At 42.9% G+C, this 25,050-nt stretch overlaps 1 protein-coding gene across 4 annotated transcripts in view; it reads left to right on the top strand.

The window, feature by feature from the left end:
* The first annotated feature begins 11,568 nt into the window (after positions 1-11,568).
* Positions 11,569-25,050, top strand: part of LIN9 (lin-9 DREAM MuvB core complex component) — a 54,637-nt gene continuing 41,155 nt past the window's right edge. Inside the window, exons 1-4 of one of the 4 annotated variants that reach the window (XM_066381491.1) lie at positions 11,853-11,928; positions 15,115-15,241; positions 21,264-21,296; positions 23,835-23,929. In XM_066381491.1, coding sequence (XP_066237588.1) covers positions 15,208-15,241; positions 21,264-21,296; positions 23,835-23,929 — 162 coding nt within the window. In that variant the 5' untranslated portion in view covers positions 11,853-11,928; positions 15,115-15,207. Of the gene's footprint in view, positions 11,929-15,114; positions 15,242-21,263; positions 21,297-23,834; positions 23,930-24,707; positions 24,759-25,050 lie in introns of those variants that run through there. The other 3 variants (XM_066381509.1, XM_066381483.1, XM_066381501.1) reach the window with 3 other exon arrangements.

Raw genomic sequence — 25,050 nt, 5'->3', positions numbered from 1 at the left:
CGCTGGCTCAAGCAAAGGGTTACTTGGTCTGCTGTAGCTCCCCGGTCAAGGCACATATAAGAAATCAATCAATGAACAACTAAGGTGTCGCAACAAAAAACTAATGATTGGTGCTTCTCATCTCTCTCTGTTCCTGTCTGTCCCTATCTGTCCCTCTCTCTGACTCTCTCTCTCTGTCTCTGTAAAAAAAAAAAAGAAAAAGTAAAATAGAGATATGACACATTTTTGGAAAAGGTAATCTCAAAAAAAACAAAGGAGTAGTTTTACTTGATTTTTCACAGTTCTGGAAGCTGGGAAGTTCAATATCAAGGTGCCAGAAGATTTGGTATGTTAAATATAAATGACCTAAACATTTTAACTAAAGGCAGAAATTGTCAGACTGATTAAAAGAGCAAGACCAAACTATACCAAAACAAACTACGTCTAAAGAAATGTACTTTGAAGCCTGACTAGGCAGTGATGCAGTGGATAGAGCATCGGACTGGGACAAAGAGGACCCAGGTTCAAAACCCCAAGGTTCGCAGCTTGAGCACAGGCTCACCAGCTTGAGCCCAAAGTTTGCTGGCTTGAGCTCAAGGTTGCTGGTTTAAGCAAGGGGTCACTCGCTCTGCTGTAGACCCCTGGTCAAGACACATATGAGAAAGCAATCAATGAACAACTAAGGTGCTGCAACAAAGAATTGATGCTTCTTATCTCTCTCCTTCCTGTCTTTCTGTCCCTATCTGTCCCTCTCTCTGTCTCTCTGTCACAATAAAAAAAAAGAAATGTACTTTGAATATATAGACACAGACAGATTTTTTTCATCCATTTAAAAAAGATAGGCCTGACCTGTGGTGGCACAGCGGATAAAGCGTCAACCTGGAAACACTGAGGTTGCCGGTTCAAAACCCTGGGCTTGCCTGGTCAAGGCACTTATGGGAGTTGATGCTTCTTGCTCCTCCCCTTCTCTCTCGCTCTCCCCTCTCCATAATGAATAAATAAAATCTTTAAAAAAAATTTTTTTAAAGATATACAGTCATCCCTTATTATCCACAGTTTTGCTTTCAGTTACCCATGGTCAACTGCAATCTGAAAATATTAAATGGAAAATTCCAAAAATAATTCAAAAGCATTAAGTTACCCACCATTCTGAGTAGCATGATGAAATCTCACACCTTCCAGCTCTGACTTACCTGGGATGTGAATCATCTCTTTGTCCAGCATGTTCTGCTCATCATCATTTAGTGGCCATCTCAGTTACAAGATCAATTGTTTAGGTATTACAGTGCTAATTTCAAGTCACCCTTATTCTACTTAATAATGGCCATAAAGCACAAAAGTAGTGATGCTGGAAATTTGAATATGCCAAAGAGAAGCCATAAAGTATACTTCTTTAAGTAAAAAAGTACATATGGGCCTGACCTGTGGTGGCGCAGTGGATAAAGCATCGACCTGGAATGCTGAGGTCGCTGGTTCAAAACCCTGCACTTGCCTGGTCAAGGCACATATGGGAGTTGAAGCTTCTTGCTCCTCCCCCTTTCTCTCTCTCTCTCACTCTCTCTCTCCTCTTGAAAATGAATAAATAAATTTAAAAAAAAATTTTAAAGCCTGATCAGGTGGTGGCGCAGTGGATAGAGCGTCAGACTGGGATGCGGAAGGACCCAGGTTCGAGACCCCGAGGTCGCCAGCTTGAGCGCGGGCTCATCTGGCTTGAGCAAAGAGCTCACCAGCTTGGACCCAAGGTTGCTGGCTCCAGCAGGGGGTTACTCGGTCTGCTGAAGGCCCACGGTCAAGGCACATGTGAGAAAGCAATCAATGAACAACTAAGAAGTCGCAACACGCAACGAGAAACTGATGATTGATGCTTCTCATCTCTCTCCGTTCCTGTCTGTCTGTCCCTGTCTATCTCTGCCTCTGTAAAAAATAATAATAAATAAATAAATAAATAAATAAATAAAATTTTTTTTTTAAAAAGTACGAATGGCCTGACCTGTGGTGGCGCAGTGGATAAAGCGTCGACCTGGAAATGCTGAGGTTGCCAGTTCGAAACCCTGGGCTTGCCTGGACAAGGCACATATGGGAGTTGATGCTTCCAGCTCCTCCCTCCTTCTCCTTCTCTGTCTCTCCTCTGTCTCTCCCTCTCCTCTCTAAATGAATAAATAAATAAAAAATAGTTTAAAAAAAAAAAGTGCGTGTCCTTTAAAAAAAAAAAAAGGTACGAATGAACAGGGGGGAAAAAACAAACATATATCTAGGATTTGGCACTCTGCATTTCAGGTATCCACTGAGGGAGGTCTTAGAATGTATCCCCAGCAGATAAAGGGGAGAGTACTGAACTATGCAAATGCAAACACTAATCATAAGCAATCAAAATCACTCTTCTGGGTCCCATTCCACAATCCCTACAGGAGAGACTCACTGATTTAGCATCCTACCCTTGAACCAAGCAACTGTAGCAAAGTGTGAGAAAGAAAATCTTGGTCAGGCCCAGAGGAGATACATTTTTAAACCTGGCAGCATTTGCTTGGTTCTCGCTTGCTGTCTGATGCAGCCATGACCCTCTGATGCAGCCATGGAACCCTCTGATATAACCAGAGCAAGGATATTTAGGACAGAACAGCCTCATCATAACATGCCTGAAATAAATGCTGACAACTTTGATGCACAACAGGTTCAGTTTCTGGCAGCGATGTATATTCTTATTGATGAAAGTAGCAATAAAATTGGACCTAGAACTGAAATAAACCATTACATGAATGAAAACATTGAGAAAAGACTATTGGGACAAACCTTAAGTGTCATCTTATTCAACACAGAAAATAAGCTACTACCATAACAGAAGTGAGATGCTATAATTTCCTTTTCAGGTTGTCTTACCAATACTTGTAGTTATCTAATAAGTTTTCCAGGAGAACTTGAAGAAAATAATGTAATTAGACAATTGCAGTAAGATGGGCATCACCCTTTAAAAGCTGAATTAGCCTGACCTGTGGTGGCGCAGTGTTTAGAGTGTCGACCTGGAATGCTGAGGTCGCCGGTTCAAAGCCCTGGTCTTGCCTGGTCAGGGCACATATGGGAGTTGATGCTCCTGCTCCTCCTCCCCTTCTCTCTCTCTCTCTCTCTTCTCTAAAAAAAAAAAAATGAATAAATAAAAGCTGAATTAGCCCTGGCCAGATAGCTCAGTTGGTTAGAGCTTTGTCCCAAAACACAGAGGTTGCCAGTTCAATCCCCAGTCAGGGCACATACGGGAACAGGCTGATGTTGTGTCTCTCTCTATAAAATCAATTAAAAAAAATTTTTTTAAGCTGAATTAAAAATTTTCATTGAACTAGAAGAAAATTTCCATCTTCCCTAGAAGATGTTAATTATTTAATACAAATTCACTACAAGGCTCATATGATGATATTTGGAGTAACCATGAAATTGACTACATTGTGTTTGGGAGGAAGACCTTATGAGATTAAGAGCTACTGTAACCTGTCAAAGAAAGAATTAGAACATCTGAGAAGAGCAGCCAGTGTTAAATCAAGATAATGGCATGGTTTAAAATCACTGCACAGACTTTTCCCTTTACATGGTGAGATAACTTTATTTGAATCAATTTGTTGAACATAAGAAAACACGAATGTGCAGGCATGGCTGAATGATTTTACAAGTACTGAAAAACTTAGCCACATTTAACTTAAAAAGGTTTTTAAAACCAGATCCGAGATACGACATCCTGTAATGATAGCCCTAATCCACCATCCCCACCCCCAGAATTTGACTTTTTTTTTTTTTTTTTGTATTTTTCTGAAGTGAGAATCGAGGAGGCAGAGAGATAGACTCCCGCATGCGCCCTACCGGGATCCACCCAGCATGCCCACTAAGGGGCGATGCTCTGCCCATCTGGGGCATTGCTCCAGTTGCAACTAGAGCCATTCAAGTGCTTGAGGCAGATGCCGTGGAGCCATCCTCAGCATTGGGGCCAACTTTGCTCCCATGGAGCCTTGGCTGCAGGAGAGGAAAAGAGAGAGAGAGAGGAAGGAGAGGGGGAGGGGTGGAGAAGCAGATGGGCACTTTTTCTGTGTGCCCTGGCCGGAAATCGAACCCAGGACTTCCACACACCAGGCCGACACTCTACCACTGAGCAAACCAGCCAGGGCTGACTTTGTTTTCTATTTAATATTTTGAGGGGGAAGGCAGAGGGGAACTTCAGAGGGTCTGCTTACCCTTTTAACCTTTCTCATTACAATGGCTCTTAGCCCATAGCCAAGGGCTTGATGAGGGAGCTTACTCCAGATGCCAGGTTCTAGTCTCAGAGCCTGGGGAAACGACCACCATGTGCATCCACGGGAACTGCTGGACTTACCTAAGCCAGGACTGCAGCCCATCTTTAAAGGAGGGTTTTGATGGCATCAGGCCGATGACTATCAGTGTCAGCTCAGACTCTGTTCAATAGTCCTTAAAATGTCTGGGTGTTTCCCTTTGCTCAGTGTTCCATCACCTGAATAAATAGGTCCCTTTGAGGAATGACAAAGATCATTACAGTGTACACTTGCCACTGTGTTACAGGGTTCTTCCTCCTAGGGACCTGGCCAGCTCTTTAAGCAATAAAGACCAGAGTGGAACATTTGTTAAAATCGACAAACCTACAGTGACCCGTCACCCAAGGTCCATAGTTTACAGTAGGGTCCACTCTCAGCAGAGCTGTTTTTTACAGGCTGAGGGCACAGTACAGTAACAGCAGGAGAAGTTATGCAACAAGGGCTGGAGATCCCAGGCACAGGCTTCTTTGTCTTCCCACTGCTGGGTCGCACAGGACGCACTTTGTCTCAGGTCTCAAACGACTGCTGGCATGTGTACCCCTAAGTCCAAAATGCACCTATGGTAGTGGGGATCACTTAGAGTGAGCTGATCGCATAGGCATATTCCAGCTCCACAACCAGCCTTAATCGTTAAAATCTCCAAGGCTCCAAGAGTTATGAAACAATGCTGACAAGCTGGTATATCCTGCTCTTCAAACACTCAACAGACAAAATGGACACAGAATCTCATTTAATATAGCAGTGGCTGGGGTCATGATCATGATCCAGACAGCACTGTTGGTAAGCATGCAGCCTGTCCAGAACATGATATGCAGGAGCCCCAGAGCAAAGATTGCCCATTTCAGGAGGCCCATGTTGCGTGGAAATGGCCTGGCTCGAGCAGCTCTGCCATGCTCAGTGATTGCTATGAGCTGCCTGGAGAGTAAGCATGGCATCGTCATGGATGCTGTGTCGAATCTTAGGGTGCAGGAGTTGGTGGCTGCCAGCCAGCTGTGCTCCTCATAGTGGCAAAACCCACTTCAGGAGAGGTCTTTAAAAGCTTCCCCTCAATTTTTGTGTGGCCTCTGTTTATATCTCTAGGCTTACCTCTCTCACCATGTCTTAAACTCTCCAGCCATCCTGAGCTACTTAAAGTTCCTGGAATAAAAGTCATGTTCTTTCTCACCTCTGGGCCTTTGCATGTGACCTTCTGCCAAGAATAATATCTTCTTCCACTTCCTTTCCCTAACTTCTCATTTTCAGGTCTCAGATCAGAGACCATGTCCCTGAGACCCTTTCTTGTTCCCCGCCCCCACTTTATACTCTTATAGCATTCTGTCCTCAACCTTATGGTAGCACTCATCACACTAACTATAATTGCCTATAGAATTTGTATCTTCCATTAGGCCATAAAATCTATAAAGATAGGCACTATATAATACTGAATTTTGCCTAGTGTCTGCCATAGAGTAGGTAAATATTTGCTGACCGACTACTGGATAATTATACCCTATTAAATTGCTTAGAATACAGTACTGGCAGTTAAGAAGAGAAAACATGATCAATGGTTTAGCTCTTAATGTTTCCCTAAATCCCATGGACACATACAGGTCCTGAAGAAATAACTTTCTGGGTTAAAATCCACAAATCCACTGTTTTGAGCCATCATCAGATCTTTTTGGTGTGGGCAGCTCTGATGACAAGGCTCTCCTCCTTGGGGAGTCTGGTCACATGTGCTTCCTAGTTGATGTCCCCCAAATCATTTAGAAAATTCTAGACAGTTCTGATGGGTGGTTCAGTGGATAAAGCATCCTGCCAGTGCACCAAGGTCGTGGACTGGAACCCTGGTCAGGGCACATACGAGAAGCAATCAATGAGTACACAACTAGATGGATCAACTAAGTGGAACAAATTAATGTGTCTCTCTTTCTCCCCCTTCCCCCTCCTCTTCCTCTCTCTCTCTATCAATGGAAACATTTTAAAAAATTTTTGACAATGATTGCATGTGTTCACATATGAGAGTAATATGTCTACTTTCCCTCCCATAGCATAATCTATCATAACTTTTTCATATTTTGTTACACAAGAAATCTGGTAAAAAGAAGTTGCTATTATGCCTTAAAGGAAGTTTTCCTTAACTATGGCTCTATTTTTTTTTAATTTATTTATTGATTTTAGAAAAGGAGGAAAAGGGAGAGAGAGAGGGAGAGAAACATGGACCTGTTATCCCACTTATTCATGCATTCATTGGTTGACTCCTGCACATGCCCTGGCTCGGGATAGAACCCCCAAACCCAAAGTATCCAGATGATGCTCCAACTAACTGAGCTACCTGGCCAGGACACTTTGGCTCCATTTTGCAGACTGAAAAACAAAGAGACCTCCATAAATAACCTGGGATACACCAGTAAGTTATGCCAAGCATGGTATCTTTAGAGCATCTTAGAAATACAACTAACAACACTTTGTTCCTTCTGGGTATCATTTAGGGAAATAGGATACAGAAAAGAGTACAGGGAGCTGGCGTTTATGTACAGGGGCATAGGCCAGGTATTTTATTTACATTTAATTCTCACTACCACCTTAGAAAATAAGTTTAACAATCCTCTTCTCTGTTTTTTTTTTTCTTTTTCTTTTTTAATCATATGATACTTTTACCTGAGTCTCAGGAGAAACAGGTATTTGATGACCCTCCTATGGATTGGATTATTCCAAAAGAACAGGATCTGTGAAGAATTTAATTTGCATCTTTCTGTAGCCACTTAGGTCCACAGGAAGAGCAGCTTCTCTTTCTAGCATAGTTTCCAGAATAGTAAGTAGAACATTTGGCAGAAAAGATAGAGTGAGAAGGAAAGCAGTTTGATGTTGGGCTTTTGGTCTGTAGCTATTGTTTAAAATGGCCCAGCAGAGGGCCTTTGACTCCATCTTCATTATGTGGCTTAGAAAAGGATACTGTAAAAAGTGATTACTAAACATTTTAAATTGAAACAAAACCCAAATGTCTGAACATAAGATTTTTCTTGTAACAGCTTTATGGAGCTATAATTCACACACCACACAATTCACCTATTTAAAATGTACAGTTTGGCCTGACCAGGCAGTGGCGCAGTGGATAAAGCATCAGACTGGGACACGGAGAACCCAGGTTCAAGACCCTGAGGTCGCCAGCTTGAGCGCAGGCTCATCTGGTTTGAGCAAAAAGCTCACCAGCTTGGACCCAAGGTCTCTGGCTCGAGCAAGCGGTTTCTCAGTCTGCTGAAGGCCACGGTCAAGGCACATATGAGAAAGCAATCAATGAACAACTAAGGTGTCACAACGAAAAACTGATGATTGATTCTTCTCATCTCTTTTCGTTCCTGTCTGTCCCTGTCTATACCTCTCTCTCTCTCTCTCTCTCTCTCTCTCTCTATATATATATATATATATATATATATATATATATATATATATATAAATAATAAAAAGTCAAATATCTTTAAAAAAATAAAAAATAAAATGTACAGTTTGGCCCTGGCTGGGTAGCTCAGCTGGTTAGAGCATCATCTGCCCAATAGCCAAAGTTGTGGGTTTGGTTCCATATCAGAGTACATACAAGAAGCAACCAATAAATGCACAACTTAGTGGAACAACAAATTGGTATATCTCTCTAAAATCAATTTTTAAAATAAACAAAATGTACAATTTAACAGTTTTTAGTATATGCAGTTTTGCAGCCATCATCAGTCAATATTTAAAACATTTTTTCAAGACGCCTGACCAGGCAGTGGTGCAGTGGATAGAGCATCAGACTGTGATGCAGAGGACCCAGGTTTGAAACCCCATGGTCGCTGGCTTGAGCATGGGATTACAGTCATGGCCCCATGGTCGCTGGCTTGAAGCCAAAGGTCGCTGGTTAGAGCTCAAGGTTGCTGGCTTGAGCAAGGGGTCACTCACTCTGCTATAGTCCCCTGGTGAAGGCACATATGAGAAAGCAATCCGTGAACAAATAAGGAGCCGTAACAAGGAATTGATGCTTCTCATCTCTGTCCCTTCCTGTCTATCTGTTCCTATCTGTCCCTCTCTGTCTCTGTCAAAAAATTGTTTTTTCAAGACTTTATTTTATTTATCTTAGAAGAGAGAAAGAGAAGTGGGGGAAGAATAGGAAGAATCAGCTCCCATATGTGCCTTGACCAGGCAAGACCAGGGTTTCAAACTGGCAACCTCAGCATTCCAGTTCAATGCTTTATCCACTGTTCCTCTACAGGTCAGGCTCAATAAGTCAATCTTAGAACATTTTCTTCACCCCATAAGGAAACTGCCCCTGGCTGGGTAGCTTGGTTGGTTGAGTGTTGTCAGGAAGCAGAGGTTGCCCATTTAATCCCCAGTCAGGGCACATACAGGAACAGATTGATGTTTCTCTCTCTCTCTCTCTCTCTTAAACAAAGCAAACACACATTGATCTGTTCCTGTATGTGTCCTGACACACAATCGAACTCATAACCTTTGCATATTGGGACAACGCTCTAACCAACAGAGCAGTCTGGTCAGGGCTGCATTCTTTTCTTTTTTTTTTTTAAGATTTTATTTATTCATTTCAGAGAAGACAGCGATAAAGAGATAAGGGGGAGGAGCGGAGCAGGAAGCATCAACTCCCACATGTGCCCTGACCTGGCAAGCCCAGGGTTTCAAACCCATGACTTCAGCATTCCAGGTCGACTCCTTATCCACTGCGCCACCACAGGTCAGGTAGGGCTGCATTCTTGATGGTGTCCTTTGAACCACATGGGACTGCAAATGATCAACCTGATATGCCTAAAATGTGGCTATTTTTCTTATGGTGTATTTTTATCCAGATTTTTCATGACTTAGTGTCCTTGTCCAGTATTTTTAAGCAATGACTCTTATGCAATCATGTTGTTGTAAACTGGAATACAAAATGTTAAATTTAACAGCCCTGTGATGGATGTTATCACATCACAAGAGGGAAAAAACAAAGCAAAGAAAGTGGTCCAGGTACCTCATTCTATCACCTGGTGGATGTTGTCCTTGCACAAATTACCAGGTTTTGGGGAGAAGTAAGGCAATGATTTTAAAACTCCTCTCACAAATATCCAATAGAGAACCTCGAGAATAATAGTTAAGGGCCTTGTTTTCAGTGACAAAGTGAATACGTGGTAGAGTACTGTTGTGATACAGCTTCAGGCATCAGAGTAGAGAGCTCATTTAGGGGTTGTGTTTAAAATGCAGATCACCACTAGAAAATTGTAATTGTTTATGTTTAATTACAAAAATAATGTGTCTCGTTTCCTGTTAAAATAATTTATTTTAAAATTTATTTATTGATTTTAGAAAGGGAGAGACAGAAACATCAATCTGTTCTTTTATGAACAATCAATGTGTGTTTGCTTTGTTTTTGAGAGAGAGAGAGAGAGAGAGAGAGAGAGAGAGAGAGAGAGAAACATCTATCTGTTCCTATATGTGCCCTGAGGATCAAACTGGCTACCTCTGTGCTTTGGAATGATGCTTAACCAACTGAGCTATCCAGCCAGGGCTCCTGTTAAAATAATTAAAAAATAAAATAAAATGCAGATAGACCAGAGACAACTAAAAATATTTATTTAAACAGCAGACCTGCTATTGTGTGTGAAAACCGCCTTAGGATAAAACACAATTTGCCTTGGTCTAATGATACCTTGACCATAGGCTACAATCAAACTTTTACTTCCACTCCTCTAACCTACTTTGCATTTCTGTTCTTTCTTTCATTTTCAGAGTGTTGACATTTTTCTTGTATTCATCTCCAAATTGATAGTGTCCTACTACACCCGCCCCCTCCCTGGGGGCTGACAACAGGGATCAATTGTTTTTCATCTTCTTAGAAAGTAGATCAGAATGTGTTTAGAAGGCACAGGAGGTAGTAAATTAACTATGAATGATTACTTTGTAAAACTGAATTTTTAATTCTCTGCTCATATCCTGCCCCTGCCCCCCCCCCAAGTGGCGGCACCCAGTAACCCAAGGCACAAAGTTGGCATCAACAATAATATTCCCTATCCTCAAGTGGTAGTAATAGTTAACATTTGAGCCAGAATGAGTGCTAAAAACTATTATACCAAGTTTTTACACCCATCAACCCATTTAATCCTCAAAACAACTATTATCTGCCTTTTACACATGAGGAACTGAGGCACAGGGAATTAAGAAACGAACTTGCCTGAGGTTATACAACTAGCAGCCAGAATCCCAGCCAAGACTTGGGACTCCAGTGCCCACTTTCTGAATCTCTAGGGTTGGTTAGTGTACACATCTCCCCCTTCTCTTTGGCCTGACTGGTTTCCAGGACTCTCATTTTTGTCTCACTCCAATCCATTACCCACATTTTGTTCTACGACACAAATGGAAACGTGCCACCACCATTATTTAAAACCTGACTTTTTCATTGCTTCAGGGCTCTTAGCAAGTTCAGCTCCTTGCTCGTGCAGGCCTGTGGACTGCTGTCCTCATCTTAGACTGCCACCTTTCAATTTTTTAGTTCTTGACATTCACCCATGTTTTATTTTTATTGCTTAACTATCCCATGCCCGAAACCTCCATCAATTCCTGGGGAGAAAGAACTGGAACCCAGTAATATTTGTTCAACGACTTGTTGAAAAGCTACAGGGGTATATAACTGGATAGTGCTACAGACAGGAATGGTGAAATCTTTTCCCGGGGCCTCTTTCCAAACTGAATTCTCACCCGGTGTTCTCATCACATTTGACCAGGGTACTTGATCATCGTGCAGCGTCCCTGCTGACTTTTGTCTGCATCCTCCCCAAACCGCCGGTCCTGGTTTTGAAATGCCTCCCCAGCTCACTACACAGTCTAGTGCCCCAACAGATGGAAAGAGCTGAGCAAAAACAGTTCTTTAGCTGGCGACCTAAATAACTAAACTTCACGACCTCTCAAGGTCTCATTGCCAGGCTCGGGTACCGACACTGGGGAGGGATAAGGGCTTCCCGGATCGGAACCCCGAGTCCGGACAGACCGGCTGCGGGGCTGCGGCCTGAGCCCTCCTCCCGCTGCCTCCCCCGGCTTTCCAGAGAAGGGAGGGGACGGCGACGCCGGAGAAACGTGGGTTTGGGGAACCGTGAAAATGGTCTTCGAGTAGCGCCCCCGCGGGTAACGCGACCGGGTACCAAGGGCTCCTTACCCCGCGCCGGGCCCACTGGTGCCGCCCCCCGGCCCCGCCTCGGCCCGCCGGGGCCTTCTTCCCACCTTCCCTCCCTTTCCAACTCGGAACAAACAGCCTGCAGTTCCCGCAGCTGCAGCGCGAGACGCGAACCGCGCGCCGGGAGCGAGCCCCGGAGGGGGCGGGCGGCGCGGGTCGGCGGGACGCGGGAGCTCGCGCGGCGCCCCACGCGCTCCGGGCCGGGCCTCTCGGCGCGGCCTCCCTGCCGTCTCCCTCCCGCGGGGCCGGGAGCGGAGGGGGAGGCGCTGCTCCCCTCCCGGCGCCTCCTCCTCCGGCCGGCGCGGGAGGAACTCAGTCCTCTAGGCCCGCCGCGGCGCCGCGGGCAGCGAGCTCCGCATTCGAACCTCCCTCGCAAAGACAGTCTCCGCCCCACAATGCACCGCGGCGGGCAGCCTTTGAAAAAGCGGCGCGGCTCGTTCAAGATGGCGGAGCTCGACCAGTTGCCTGACGAGAGTGAGTAGCACCTCAAAGCACCCCCCTCTTCCCGCCGGCCGCCTGCCCCCGGGCGGCACCGGTCGAAACGGATGGCCCTGCCCTCTGCCCGGCTAGAGGGCTGACTGCCAGCCCTGCCGCGGTCCCCTAGTCCTCCCACCCCGGTGTTGCCGCCGCGTCGCCGCCTTTGTTATGGTGTCGTGTGTTGGTTTCTGGGGTTGTGGGAGCGCCAGGGCCGGAAACCGAAAGCCCGGGGGCCCAGCCTGTGCCGGGCGGGCGTGGGGGCTGCTCCCCCAGCCCGTCTCGGGCCCCAGGCCAAGGTGGGGGAAGAGGGGCCCCCGGCCGCGGGGACTGTCCTCGCCGCCCGCCCCGCTCGATCCGTGCGGAGAGACGCTAGGCGGCTTATGTAACTGGCTTGTGTCGGGGCCCGGAAGGGCTCGGCTGGGGCGGGGTGGTCACAGCCCCTTCTGCCTCAGCCTCTGATCTTGTCCTGTCACAGTTCCTGCCTCTCCAGGCACTTGTGATCTTCACTGCACCCCCACCCCACCCCCGGTGTGTCCACCCCTGGAAGTGTTTCCGTGTCAGAGGGCTGGCCCCTTCCCCTGGGACCACAGGTGGCTGTGGACCTTTCCCAAGATAATCCCGACTGGGTACACAAGTGTCCAGGTGGCCCCGACCCCACCGACTTGCTTCTGCGCGAACGTGCCTTATGATCGCGGGGGCCACTTTCCCCGTGGACGTGACCCGCGCAGCATGCACTCCCGGCGCCGGTGCTGACACCCACCCTGCACGTTGCCTCACTCGCCGCCTTTCCTTATCTTGCCGTCCCAGACCTGCGTGCTCACCTGTGTTTAGCAAGGAAAAGCACTCATTCCCTCGTTTCAGCTCCATGGAACTTAATATTGTAATTTACAGCGTTGTATAAAGTATGTGAAAAGGCCAATATTTTAGTTAATTACGAGGAGGTCCTGATCCACGCTCACTCTTCAGTTTACGTATGTATATCGTTTCCGTGGGCTTCAGTATGGCAGAAACAAAAGGCTCAATCACTGATAAAGTCTTATCTGTGCCAGGAGGCAAATAGACACTTTCAAAATGAAAGCCAATTCTGTTTTCTTTGTGATGTACTCTGAATGTGTCATGAACTTAAAATGAAAGTTCAGGTGGTGGGCAAGAGGGTCGAGGATATAAGGGTGATAAATAGTGATAGAGGGAGGCTTGGGGTGCAAACACACAATACAGTGTAAAGATGAGGTGTTGTGGAATTGTGTACCTTGAAACCTGTATACTTTTGTTAACCAGTGTCACCCCAATAAATTCAATAAAAAGGAAAAATTAAAATAAAGAAAAATAAAAGTTTAATCACCTGACTGGTGAAAAGTTGTAGTAAAAGAGTTAGTGGTTTAAATTTGCCCTAGACCAGTGCTAAGTTCCAATGGGAACTTTCGCAGTGATGAAAATAATTCTCTTTTGCCCCCACGTCGGATGGGGTAGCCACATGTGGTGATGGAACTCTTCAGAGATAGCTAGAGTGACTGAGGAACTGAATTTTCAGTTCTATTTAGTTCTCGTTCATTTGAATTTAAATAGTCATGCTTGACTAGTTGCTACCGTATTGGACAGGGCACAGCTGTAGAGTATCCAGGAATTTGTTTCTTGTTTGGTGAATACAGTTGATTGTGATTTAGGATGCTCCCAAGTAAGGGTGGGCCTACTGAGCACAATGTGCTTGCCATCTGAAAATCCTTGCTATCTTTACCATAAAGATGTTTTATCACCTCTTAGAAGTCACAACCACTAGAGCTGTTCTTTTGGTTACTGTAGTCATTCTGTTAAAATGAGAGGTGTTTTAAGTGGTTTTCTTACAACTGTCATTTGCAGATTTGGCTCATCATTAAACATAAGGACTAACTTTGGATCTTTGTAGAGACTTTTTAGGATTCCTACTAGGTTTCAAATACCAGCTATACTCTCAAACTATATACCATCATTTATGTTACTTTGTGATATCTCTGGTATATTGGGTAGTGGCATGCATGTGTGGCAGTGGTCCCCAACCCCCAGGCCATGGACTGGTACCGGTCCGTGGGCCATTTGGTACTGGTCCGCAGAGAAAGAATAAATAACTTACATATTTCCGTTTTATTTATATTTAAGTCTGAACTATGTTTTATTTTTAAAAAATGACCAGATTCCCTCTGTTACATCCATCTAAGACTCACTCTTGACGCTTGTCTCGGTCACGTGATACATTTATCCGTCCCACCCTAAAGGCCGGTCCGTGAAAATATTTTCTGACATTAAACCCGTCTGTGGCCCAAAAAAGGTTGGGGACCACTGATGTGTGATGTATATCTTCTTTAGCTAGACCACAGTTTGTTGAAAGAAGGGATTGCACTACCTGGTTTGTCACACAATGGCACAAATCAGATATGCAGAAGTACTTGATTTGTATGGAATTGAATGTAGGATAAGAGGCATTAATTTTTTTTTTTAAGCGAGAGAGACAGAGAAAGGGACAAATAGGGACAGACAGACAGACAGGAAGGGTGAGAGATGAGAAGCATCAGTTCTTCATTGCGGCACTTCAGTTGTTCATTGATTGCTTTCTCGTATGTGCCTTGACTGGGCACATACGAGGCAGTGACCCCTTGCTCAAGCCAGCGACCTTGGGCTCAAGCCAGCGACCTTAGGCTTCAAGCCAGCCACCTTTGGGCTCAAGCCAGAGACCTTGTCTGTGATTCCATGCTCAAGCCAGCGACCCCGCACTCAAGCTGTTGAGCCCACACTCAAGCTGGCAACCTCAAGGTTTTGAACCTGGGTCCTCTGCATCCTAGGCTGACACTCTATCCACTGCACCACCGCCTGGTCAGGCAAGAGGTATTATTAATGAAACTGGAGCTTAGTCTTAAAAGGGGATACAGGAAATAGTAATATGTTTCTTTGCCAGTTTTAGTCAAGGGGACTAGTTAAGTTAACCAATAGATGGTATGACATTGTCAATGTTAAAAGCTACCATTTATTGAGTACTTAGTAAAAATCAGCTGCTGTACAAAACACATTATGTGCATTTGCTCATTTCAACTGAGGTAAGTACTCCTAGTGGTTTGATTTTATAAATGAGGAAACTGAGGCTATCTTCAGCCCAGGTCTTTCCTCTGCGCTCCTGTTCTTGATATCTCTTGCCTGTTTCACATCTCCTCTTAGATGCCTGAGGCCCCTCAAACTTCACGGGTTCAAGATCTACCTCATAACCCCATCCCAGGACAGAGATACTTCCAGTGGTTCCTGTTTTAATGAATGGCTTCACTATGCATTCAGCTGAAACCTAGAGGTTATATTTGGAACTTCCTCCTTTTTTACTTTTCATATTTAAGCCTTTACTAAGTCTTGTAACTTTTACCTTAAAAAAAAAAAGTTCTGCCTACTTCTCACTATCCCCCTAGCCCAAGCTGTCAGCATCTCTTCCTTGCACTAATCACTTCAGCCTCTCATTACTCCACCCACCCCTACCATCCCACTCCAACCTATCCACAGAGTGATCCTTTTAAAAATATATGTGTATCCTGCTGCTTAAAACACTTTAGTAGTTATAAGACCCTTCATGGTCGGGCCACAGCCCACCTCTCCAGTTTCATTTTATGCCATTTTTCCTCTCATTCTACCCATTTAAGCTAAATTGGATCTTTTTCATTCCCTATACTTACCAGGCTTTCCTTTTTTTGCAGGGCCTTTGCACCTGCTCTTCTCTCTGCTTGGAATGTTCTTCCTTCCCTCACTTCCTGTTAACTTCTGCTTCTCCTTTAGAGCCCATATTAAGTATTTTCAGAGAGCTATTTTGTATCCTCCTAGACAAAGATTACATCTTATTAAATCCTTTCAAACACTCTGTAACTTTGTAGTGGCAGCTGTCACAGTTGCAGCTTCACATTTGTTAATGTGATTGGTTAAATTTGGTTAGAAGCTGCACTAGAGAAAATACCATTGCTGTTTTTCTTCATGTTTCCATTCCAGTCCATGCATAACATAGCACTTGGCTTCTCTGAACTTTTCTGTTTTTGTTTTTGTTTTTGTTTTTTTAGTGATTTTAGAGAGAGAGGAATGGAGAGAGGGAGAGACAGGAATATCAATCTGTTCCTGTATGTGCCCTGACCGGGGATCGAACCGGCAACCACTGCGCTTCCAGACCGTGCTCTAATCTCCTGTCAGGGCCCTCAGGGCTTTTATACCTACTGCTCTGCCCGGACTCATTGATTTGACCTCCTGCTCTTGCATGGCTGGTCCCTTTCAGATGGTCCCTCCTCAGAGAGGCCTTCCCTAACTACCCTGTGTAACGTAACTCCCCACACTAGGATCACCTTATTTGTTTCCTTTACTATGACTGCTAAGAGTGTAGTTATGTGCCTGTTTGTTGTGTGTCTCCTCCTGCTAGAGTGTAACCTCCCTGAGAGAAGAGGCTTTATCTTTTTTTTTTTTTTTTTTTTGTATTTTTCTGAAGCTGGAAACGGGGAGAGACAGTCAGACAGACTCCTGCATGCACCTGACCGGGATCCACCCAGCACGCCCACCAGGGGGCGATGCTCTGCCCCTCCGGGGCGTCGCTCTGTTGCTACCAGAGCCACTCTAGCGCCTGGGGCAGAGGCCAAGGAGCCATCCCCATTGCCCGGGCCATCTTTGCTCCAATGGAGCCTCGCGCTGCGGGAGGGGAAGAGAGAGACAGAGAGGAAGGGGAGGGGTGGAGAGGCAGATGGGCGCCTCTCCTATGTGCCCTGGCCGGGAATCGAACGCGGGACTTCTGCACGCCAGGCCAACGCTCTACCACTGAGCCAACCAGCCAGGGCCAAGAGGCTTTATCTTTACCTTCGTGTAACTGCCCCTTAGAATAGTGCTGTGTCAGGCACTCGGTGAACATTTTAAAAATATTATTTTTATTTTTTGTTTATTGAATTTAGAGAGAGAGGAAGGAGAAATAGAGTGAGACAGACACATCAGTCTTTTTCTATATGTGCCCTGACCACGATTTGAACCCACAACCTTTGTGTATTGGGATGAAGCTCTAATCAACTGAGCGATCTGGCCAGAGCTTAATTGATTTTTAGATAGATGGGAGAGAGAGGAATGTCAGTTTGTTGTTCCACTTATTTATGCATTCATTGGTTGATTCTTGTATGTGCCCTGACCAGGGATAGAACCCACAACCTTGGCATATGGGGACAACACTCTAACCAACTGGGCTACCTAGACAGGGCAGTGAATACTTGAATGAAGGAATGAACATTACCCAGTTAGAGCAAGAGTCTGACTTAAATTCACATGCCTGTAAAATTCATGTTCTTAACCTAATAGTTTTTTGGGGGTGTGGGGGATTGATCAAAGTTATACTAATAGTATGATATAAAAATTAGCCGTGTACTATGTACATTGTTCATGAAGCACTTTTACATGTATTGACTCATTTAATCCTCATTTTACATATGACAAATTAGCACCACAGAGAGATTAAGTAACTTGTTCAAAGTAACACAGCAAGAACGTGGCAGAGCCAAAATTTAAATATAGCTAGTCTCAATCTGTGCTCTCAACCACTGTGCAATACTGTCTCTCAAAAAAGGACAAGTCAGAATCCCCAAAATATAGTTCCTGCCTTCATGGAGCAGGAGTGGATATCTTTGCTGCTCACACTCTTCCTTCAGATCTCTGTTCTAATACTACCTTTTAGAGAAGCTAATCGTGAGCACTTCATAGAAAGATAGTCTTCCGTTCCCCCACCCACCCCACCCTTTTCTTACTCTGCATTATTTCTTTTTTCAGGTAGTATTTGTTTGTCTCCCCTCACTAAAATGTAAATTCCATGAGTGCTGGCTGGGACTTTGGCTATTTTATATAATGTCCTATCCCAGGTACTTATAGCAAGGACTGGGATGCAGTCAGCAGTCTGTACACACTCACTAAATGAGTGCAAGACTTCTACTTTTTTCTCAAATGACCCATATTTCTCATGGTAGTTACACGCATATGTGTCCTGTTTTCTACTGCTGCTTCCCAGTTGTATTGTATTGCTTAAGGGTTTTTTGTTTTTTATTTAGCAAGACTTTACAGCATTTCTTCCTGACTTCTCCCCACACTACTTGACTGCCTTTGGTCATTCCTTGCCTTTGCCACACAGAAGCTCTTAAGTTGTCCTGTTAACCATTCTCTACATCAGGGCAGGAAGATAGAGTGAAAGCAACAGTGGCTTTGATGTTGATGAGTTGTCTGTTCTAGACACCTCTAATACTGCCCTGTCGAGGAAAAGTCAATTGAGGTTTAAGGATCTTAGATGAATAAAATGTTTCATAGTCAGAACTGCCATACTTCATCTGTTGCTTCTCTCATTTAAGGTCTGTTGTCCTTTTTTATGAGTCAAAACTCATTACTGCTTTTATTAAATACCAAGTAGAATTAATCTTTCTTCACTGATTTTTGTACTAAGTTCATGTTCATTTTTCTTTATCCCCCGAGGTCATCCTTTATTTACTGATTTTTATGTTTCTAGTCTCATAATGGACTAGCTCCTTAAAGATGTTTATACACATTTTGAACATGTCATTTAAAAATTTGTCTTTCCTCAATGCAAGTAACTGACCACATTTTAAATAATTTCACTACTGATTGATCTTAGATTATAATCTCTCAAACGTAAATGGATGTCACAGTAACTAAGATGACAAGTAGCTGGTTATAAAATAAGATGATATGAAAACAAGAAATGACAAATAGTTTGACTATAGTAAAAGAAAAAAGAAGGTGGTCTAAACAGTTTTTTAAAGTTAAAAGATGATTTACTCATCTATAATTCTATGAATAATTTCTATTTTGGAGCATTAAAAGGTTTTTTGTTAATTTTTTATTGAGATTTAATTGATGTATAACATTGTATTAGTTTTAGGTATACAACATAGTGATTTGATGTATGTATTACCACAAAATCAATCTAGCTGATACCCATTACCATACATCATTACAATATTTTTCTTGTGATGAGATACTTTAAGATCTGTTTTAGCAACTTTCATATATATAGTATAGTATTGCTAACTATAGTCACCATGATTACATCCCCAGGAGGTATTTGTCTTATAACTGCAAGTTTTTACCTTTTCACCTATTTCTTCCACCCTGGCAGCCACCAGTCTGTTCTTTGCATCTATCTGAGTTTGTTTGTTTGTTGGTTTTTTTAAAAAACCACTCTTTTAAGTTATATGTGGCTTTTAAAAAAATTTATTGATTGATTGATTTGAGAGAGAAAAAGGACACGAAACATTGATTTGTTGTTTCACTTTTTTTTTGTTGTTGTTGTTGTTTCACTTTTTTGTTTGTTTTTTGTTGTTTTTGTTTGTTTTTTTACAGAGACAGAGAGTCAGAGAGAGGGATAGACAGGGATAGACAGACAGGAACGGAGAGATGAGAAGCATCAATCATTAGTTTTTCATTGCGCGTTGCAACACCTTAGTTGTTCATTGATTGCTTTCTCATATGCGCCTTGACCGCGGGCCTTCAGCAGACTGAGTAACCCCTTGCTTGAGCCAGCGACCTTGGGTCCAAGCTGGTGAGCTTTTTGCTCAAACCAGATGAGCCTGCACTCAAACTAGCGACCTCAGGGTCTCGAACCTGGATCCTCGGCATCCCAGTCCGACGCTCTATCCACTGCCGCCACTGCCTGGTCAGGCTGTTGTTGTTTTTTACAGAGACAGAGAGAGAATCAGAGAGAGGGACAGATGGGGACAGACAGATAGGAACGGAGAAAGATGAGAAGCATCAATCATCAGTTTTTTTTGTTGCGGCACCTTAGCTGTTCATTGATTGCTTTCTCATATGTGCCTTGACCGTGGGCCTTCAGCAGACCGAGTAACCCCTTGCTTAAGCCAGTGACCTTGGGTCCAAGCTGGTGAGCTTTGCTCAAGCCAGCTGAGCCCGCGCTCAAGCTGGCAACCTCGAGGTCTCGAACCTGGGTCCTCTGCATCCCAGTCCAATGCTCTATCCACTGCACCACCGCCTGGTCAGGCTGTTTAATTTTTTTTTTGCATTCATTGGTTTATTCTTTTTTGGGGGGGGTGAGAATAGGGGAGATACAGAGACAGACTCCCACATGCGCCCCGACTGGGACCCATCCGGCAACCCCCATCTGGGGCCATGCTCGCAACTCTGGTTGATTTCTTATATGTGCCATGACTGAAGATTGAACCCGCAACCTTGGTGTATCAGGATGACACTCTAACCAACTGAGCTACGAGGCCAGGGCCTTTAGTTTTTTTAGATGCCAAATGTAAATGACAGAAATGATCCTTTATTATTTTTCAAATGACTTGGACTTCTTTGCAATGTCCAATTTGGAGATTTTCAATTTAGTCCTCTCCCTTTTTCATAAAAACTAGATTCTCCTACTTCCCCTTACCTGTAGACCCTACTCTCTTTTTAAAAAATTTTGAAAAATCTTTACTTATTGATTTTAGTGAGAGAGGAAGTGTGTGGGGGAGAGACAGGAACATTGAGCTGCTCTTGTATGTGCCCTGACAGGGGATTGAATCAGCAACCTCTGTGCTTCAGGATGATGTTCTAACCAACTGAGCTATCCAGCCAGGGCCCATAGAACCTATTCTTTATTTACACCCAGAGTCCAGTGTTTCTCAGAGTGAGGGTTACCTGCAACAGAATACCTGAGGACCTTTATTAACTGTACAGACCCTATGTTTGAGGAGCTTCCACTTAGCTGTTCCATTTAGTTGTGCACTCATTGATTGCTTCTTGTCCGTGCCCTGACTAAGGATCAAACTCTTGCCCTCGGTGCCCCGGGACAAGGCTTTATCCACAGAACCACCCAGTCAGGACTATCGTTTGAATCTTTAAGGGTTGCACATGCCTGCATTCTAAACATACAAGGGACTTACTGCCTGTTATGACAGTACCTGGGATATTTCTGCTTTCTCCACCCTATCAGCACTTCTGATCTTTGCCTCGGTAAATGTCGGTTCCCTTTCTCTTTTCCTTCTCCAACGCCAGCTCACTTCTGAATGAGGATCCAAAATTGGTTCATTCTTAGTCTTCCCCTTTCCTCTCTTTCTATATTCATCTCCCTAGGAAAGGTCTCCACTTCTCACAACTTCAATAAGACTCCCAAATGTCTCTCTCCAGTTCTTCCTTACCTTATCTGAGTTCTAGTCTGTAACTTGAATTGTCTACTAGTTATTTCTAATTGTACATCCCAACATTACTTCAAACTCAAAATTGCTAAAACTAAATGAATCACTTTTACCCCTAAACCAAGTTCTTTTTCTCTCACTTGATTATGAAATAATACTGATTTGTTTTAATTGCAGGTTCTTCAGCAAAAGCCCTTGTCAGTTTAAAAGGTAAGAATCATAGCATGATTCCTTAGGTATGGCATAAGCTAGAAAGTTAATGTATTAAATTAATTTGGGCATAGTATTTCTCTTTTCTTTCTAAAGTTATTCATTATAGCTTTTAAAAAAATTTTTTAAAGATTTTATTTATTTATTTTTTTAAGAGAAGAAAGAGAGAGAGAGAGGATGGGGGGGGGGGGGGAGTAATGGGAAGCATCAACTTGCTTCTTGTATGTGCCTTGACTAGGCAAGCCCAGGGTCTTGAACCAGCAACCTCAGCATTCCAGGTGGACTCTTTATTCACTGTGCCACCACTGGTACCACAGGTCAGGCCATTATAGCTTCTAAGTATTGTTTTTCACTGATGCTAACTTTAAATGTATGTACTGTTTGTTACATGAGAATTGATTCTTGGTTGCTAGAAATTACTAAGAAATTTTACCCTTACAGTTATTGATTAAAGAAATTTATTACTAGTCAAAACATTTATTAAACAATTGTGCTGAGCTGTATTTTTGCATAATAGTTTAGTTTTTAAGAATCTTCTGCCTGACCTGTGGTGGCGCAGTGGGTAAAGCGTGATTTACCAAATTAAATCCTTCTGTTTTTAAAACACTGATTGTCCAGAGTTACCCTTTTATTTGCCTACCAAGATCCACCCCATCTCACCTCTTTTTTTTTTCCTTTTTTGTAATGTTTAAATTAAATTTTTGTTCCCATTGATTTGAGAGGGGGAGAGAATGAAAGAGGAAGGGAAAAAGAGAGAGAGAAGAGAAGAGGAGAGAGAGAGAGAGAAGCATCAACTTGTTGCTCCACTTAGTTGTTCCATTTAGTTGTGCACTTAACTGGTTGCTTCTCGTAAGTACAGGGATAGAACCTGAGACCTTGGCGTGCCAGTATGGTACTCTATCTACTGAGCCATCCAGCCAGGGCCTAATGTTTTAAATTTTAATTTACTGATTGATCTTAGATAGAAAGAAAGGGGGAGAACGAGAGAAAGAAACATTGGTATCGACTTGTTGTTCCACTTATTTATGCATTCACTGGTTGATTCTTGTATGTGCCCTGACTGTGGATGCCGCAGATCAGGACAGTGCTCCAACCTATAAGCTAGCCAGCCAGGGCTCACTTCTTTTCTTTTGTACTAATTAAAATCTACATTGGAAAAATATTTCATTATTTTTCTGAATATTAAAATTATTTTTCTCCCTAGCCAAATGGCTTGGTTGGTTCAAGTGTTGTCCCAAAGCACAGAGGTTGCCAGGTTGATCCCCGGGCAGGGCACATACAGAAGCAGATCGATGTTCCTGTCTCTCTCTCTCTTTCTCTCTTACTAAAGTCAATAAATAAAAAAATTTAAATTATTTTTAAATTATTAACTAGAGTTATTTTAAATTATTTTTAAAATTATTTTTCTCTTAAAGATATATAACATGGCCCTGGCCAGTTGGCTCAGCGGTAGAGTGTCGGCCTGGCGTGTGGGGCACCCGGGTTCGATTCCCGGCCAGGGCACATAGAAGCGCCCATTTGCTTCTCCACCCCCCCCCCTTCCTCTCTGTCTCTCTCTTCCCCTCCCGCAGCCAAGGCTCCATTGGAGCAAAGATGGCCCGGGCGCTGGGGATGGCTCTTTGGCCTCTGCCCCAGGTGCTAGAGTGGCTCTGGTTGCAGCAGAGCGACGCCCTGGAGGGGCAGAACATCGCCCCCTGGTGGGCAGAGCGTCGCCCCCTGGTGGACGTGCTAGGTGGATCCCGGTTGGGCGCATGCGGGAGTCTGTCTGACTGTCTCTCCCCGTTTCCAGCTTCAGAAAAATACAAAAAAAAAAAAAAAAAATATATATATATATATTATATATATATATATATATATATATATATATATAACAAATTTCTTATAGAAAATATTAGAAAATACTGATGAACAACTGGAAGGAATGAAACTATGGTATATTCACCTCAGTTTTCTATGTCTCTCTCTGTATAAACATATCCTTTTTATAAAAATTAAACTTGTCCCTCTTTTCATAATATGTCTGATCAGTCACTTGATTGAATCTTTTCTGGTTCCATACAACTCAAGACATTTCTTTGAACTGAGGAAAACAGAAACGCCACACAATTTCATTTTTGAATAATAAGAGTTTCATATATTGAAGTAGAAAACATTTAGAAACATACTCAAAATTCAAGGTTAAAAGAACCTTTTTTTCTTTGTCCTGCTTTCAATTAGATTGTACTTACGAAATAGTTATCAGAAAATTACAGGAAGTATTAAAAACCAAAAAGAAAGAAGTCACACATATTTTAGTAAGAGATTTTAATGTTTTCAGAATGCATTGTCTGCCAAATTATTTAGACTTTGGAAAAAAAATACAGAAGAGAGGTGTTTTTTAATTACAAATTTTAAAAATTTGTAAAATTATTACTGTCAGTGTATTTTTTCATATTGGTAAATATTTCAGATATATTACTGTTATTAAAAAGGCAGTATTCATAGTATGAAATCCTTTGAACTAAACTTAAAGCTTATTATTAATAATATTTATTACAGAGGGAAGCTTATCTAACACATGGAATGAAAAGTTCAGTTCTTTACAAAAAACTCCTGTTTGGAAAGGCAGGAATACAGGTTCTGCTGTGGAAATGGTAAGGAATTAGTTTTTCTCACACTTTAGAATATGGGAGCTAAATTGCCTGTGTTATTGTCATGCGCAAGCTCTGATAGCACAGTAAAAATTTTCCAAGGTTTTTCCCCAGCTTCAAGCATTTGAGTCTTTAAGTGTCATTGAGCAGGATATGATCATATATAGATAAATAATCTGTAGTCTGATAATCTCCTGGTCATCATTAAGTAATTTGTTAAGCAATGGTAGTGTTTTTCTTTTTTTAAATAGGCAAAAGCAAAAAAAACCTCCAGCCACACAAAATTATACTTTTATTAGATAGTAAAAATTTTACATGGGTCTGGTCCTTAAAAAAGATATATACGTAAGTGGTAAGATATTAAAATCTTGTGTAGGTCAAGGGTAAGTGCATTTATGGGTGAGAAGTAGGGGTGAACATATAGTTGACAAGACTAATGATATGGAGGACTTCTGCTTCTCTCCTGCCCAGTTAGGTATAGCCAGGAAACCTTAGGGATCAAACATGCAACAAGCCTGGAACTGGGATAGATAGCAGTGGTCACAGTAGCTGGGCAGCTGGCCACAGTGAATGTGCAGACTTTCTACACTGTCGGTTCTATCACCGTCATTCTCTTCCTCCTCTCAGGGGCGGGGGGAGCAGAGGAGAAGGGACTTCCTGTCAGGGCTGTGGAGTGTTGAGACTCTTTTAAGGTTTAATTTGAAGAATCCATACCTCTAGCCGTGACCCAATCGGATGCTCCATATGTTGCTAGCCCTTTGTATCTGCCTCCCCTCCTTAGGCATGAAGCTCTGTCATGAATAGTGGAAGAAGGGTTTGAAAAAGCATGCAGGTACTATTGGGATATTATTTCTGTTCTTTTTTATTAATGAGGCCTCTGAACTTAGAATGGACTGTAAAATTTTTCATATTATAGACCCTTAAGTGTATGATGTACTTCGGGTACTTAAATTTTTTTTAGTTCTACAGGCATTTGTCAGGTATCTGTTATAGGTGTCTTGTATTTTTACTTAGATATATAAATTCAGTTAACAGTTTTGACCCAAATCTAGTATAATATTATATATATTTAGCTTTACCCTCTAGAGCAGGGATCCCCAAACTTTTTACACAGGGGGCCAGTT

Source organism: Saccopteryx leptura, chromosome 1 (assembly GCF_036850995.1).
Source record: "Saccopteryx leptura isolate mSacLep1 chromosome 1, mSacLep1_pri_phased_curated, whole genome shotgun sequence".
In the NCBI taxonomy this organism is placed as follows: Eukaryota; Metazoa; Chordata; class Mammalia; order Chiroptera; family Emballonuridae; genus Saccopteryx; species Saccopteryx leptura.
The sequence above is the reverse complement of the archived record's forward strand: the minus strand, read 5'-3'. Positions and strand labels throughout refer to the sequence as shown.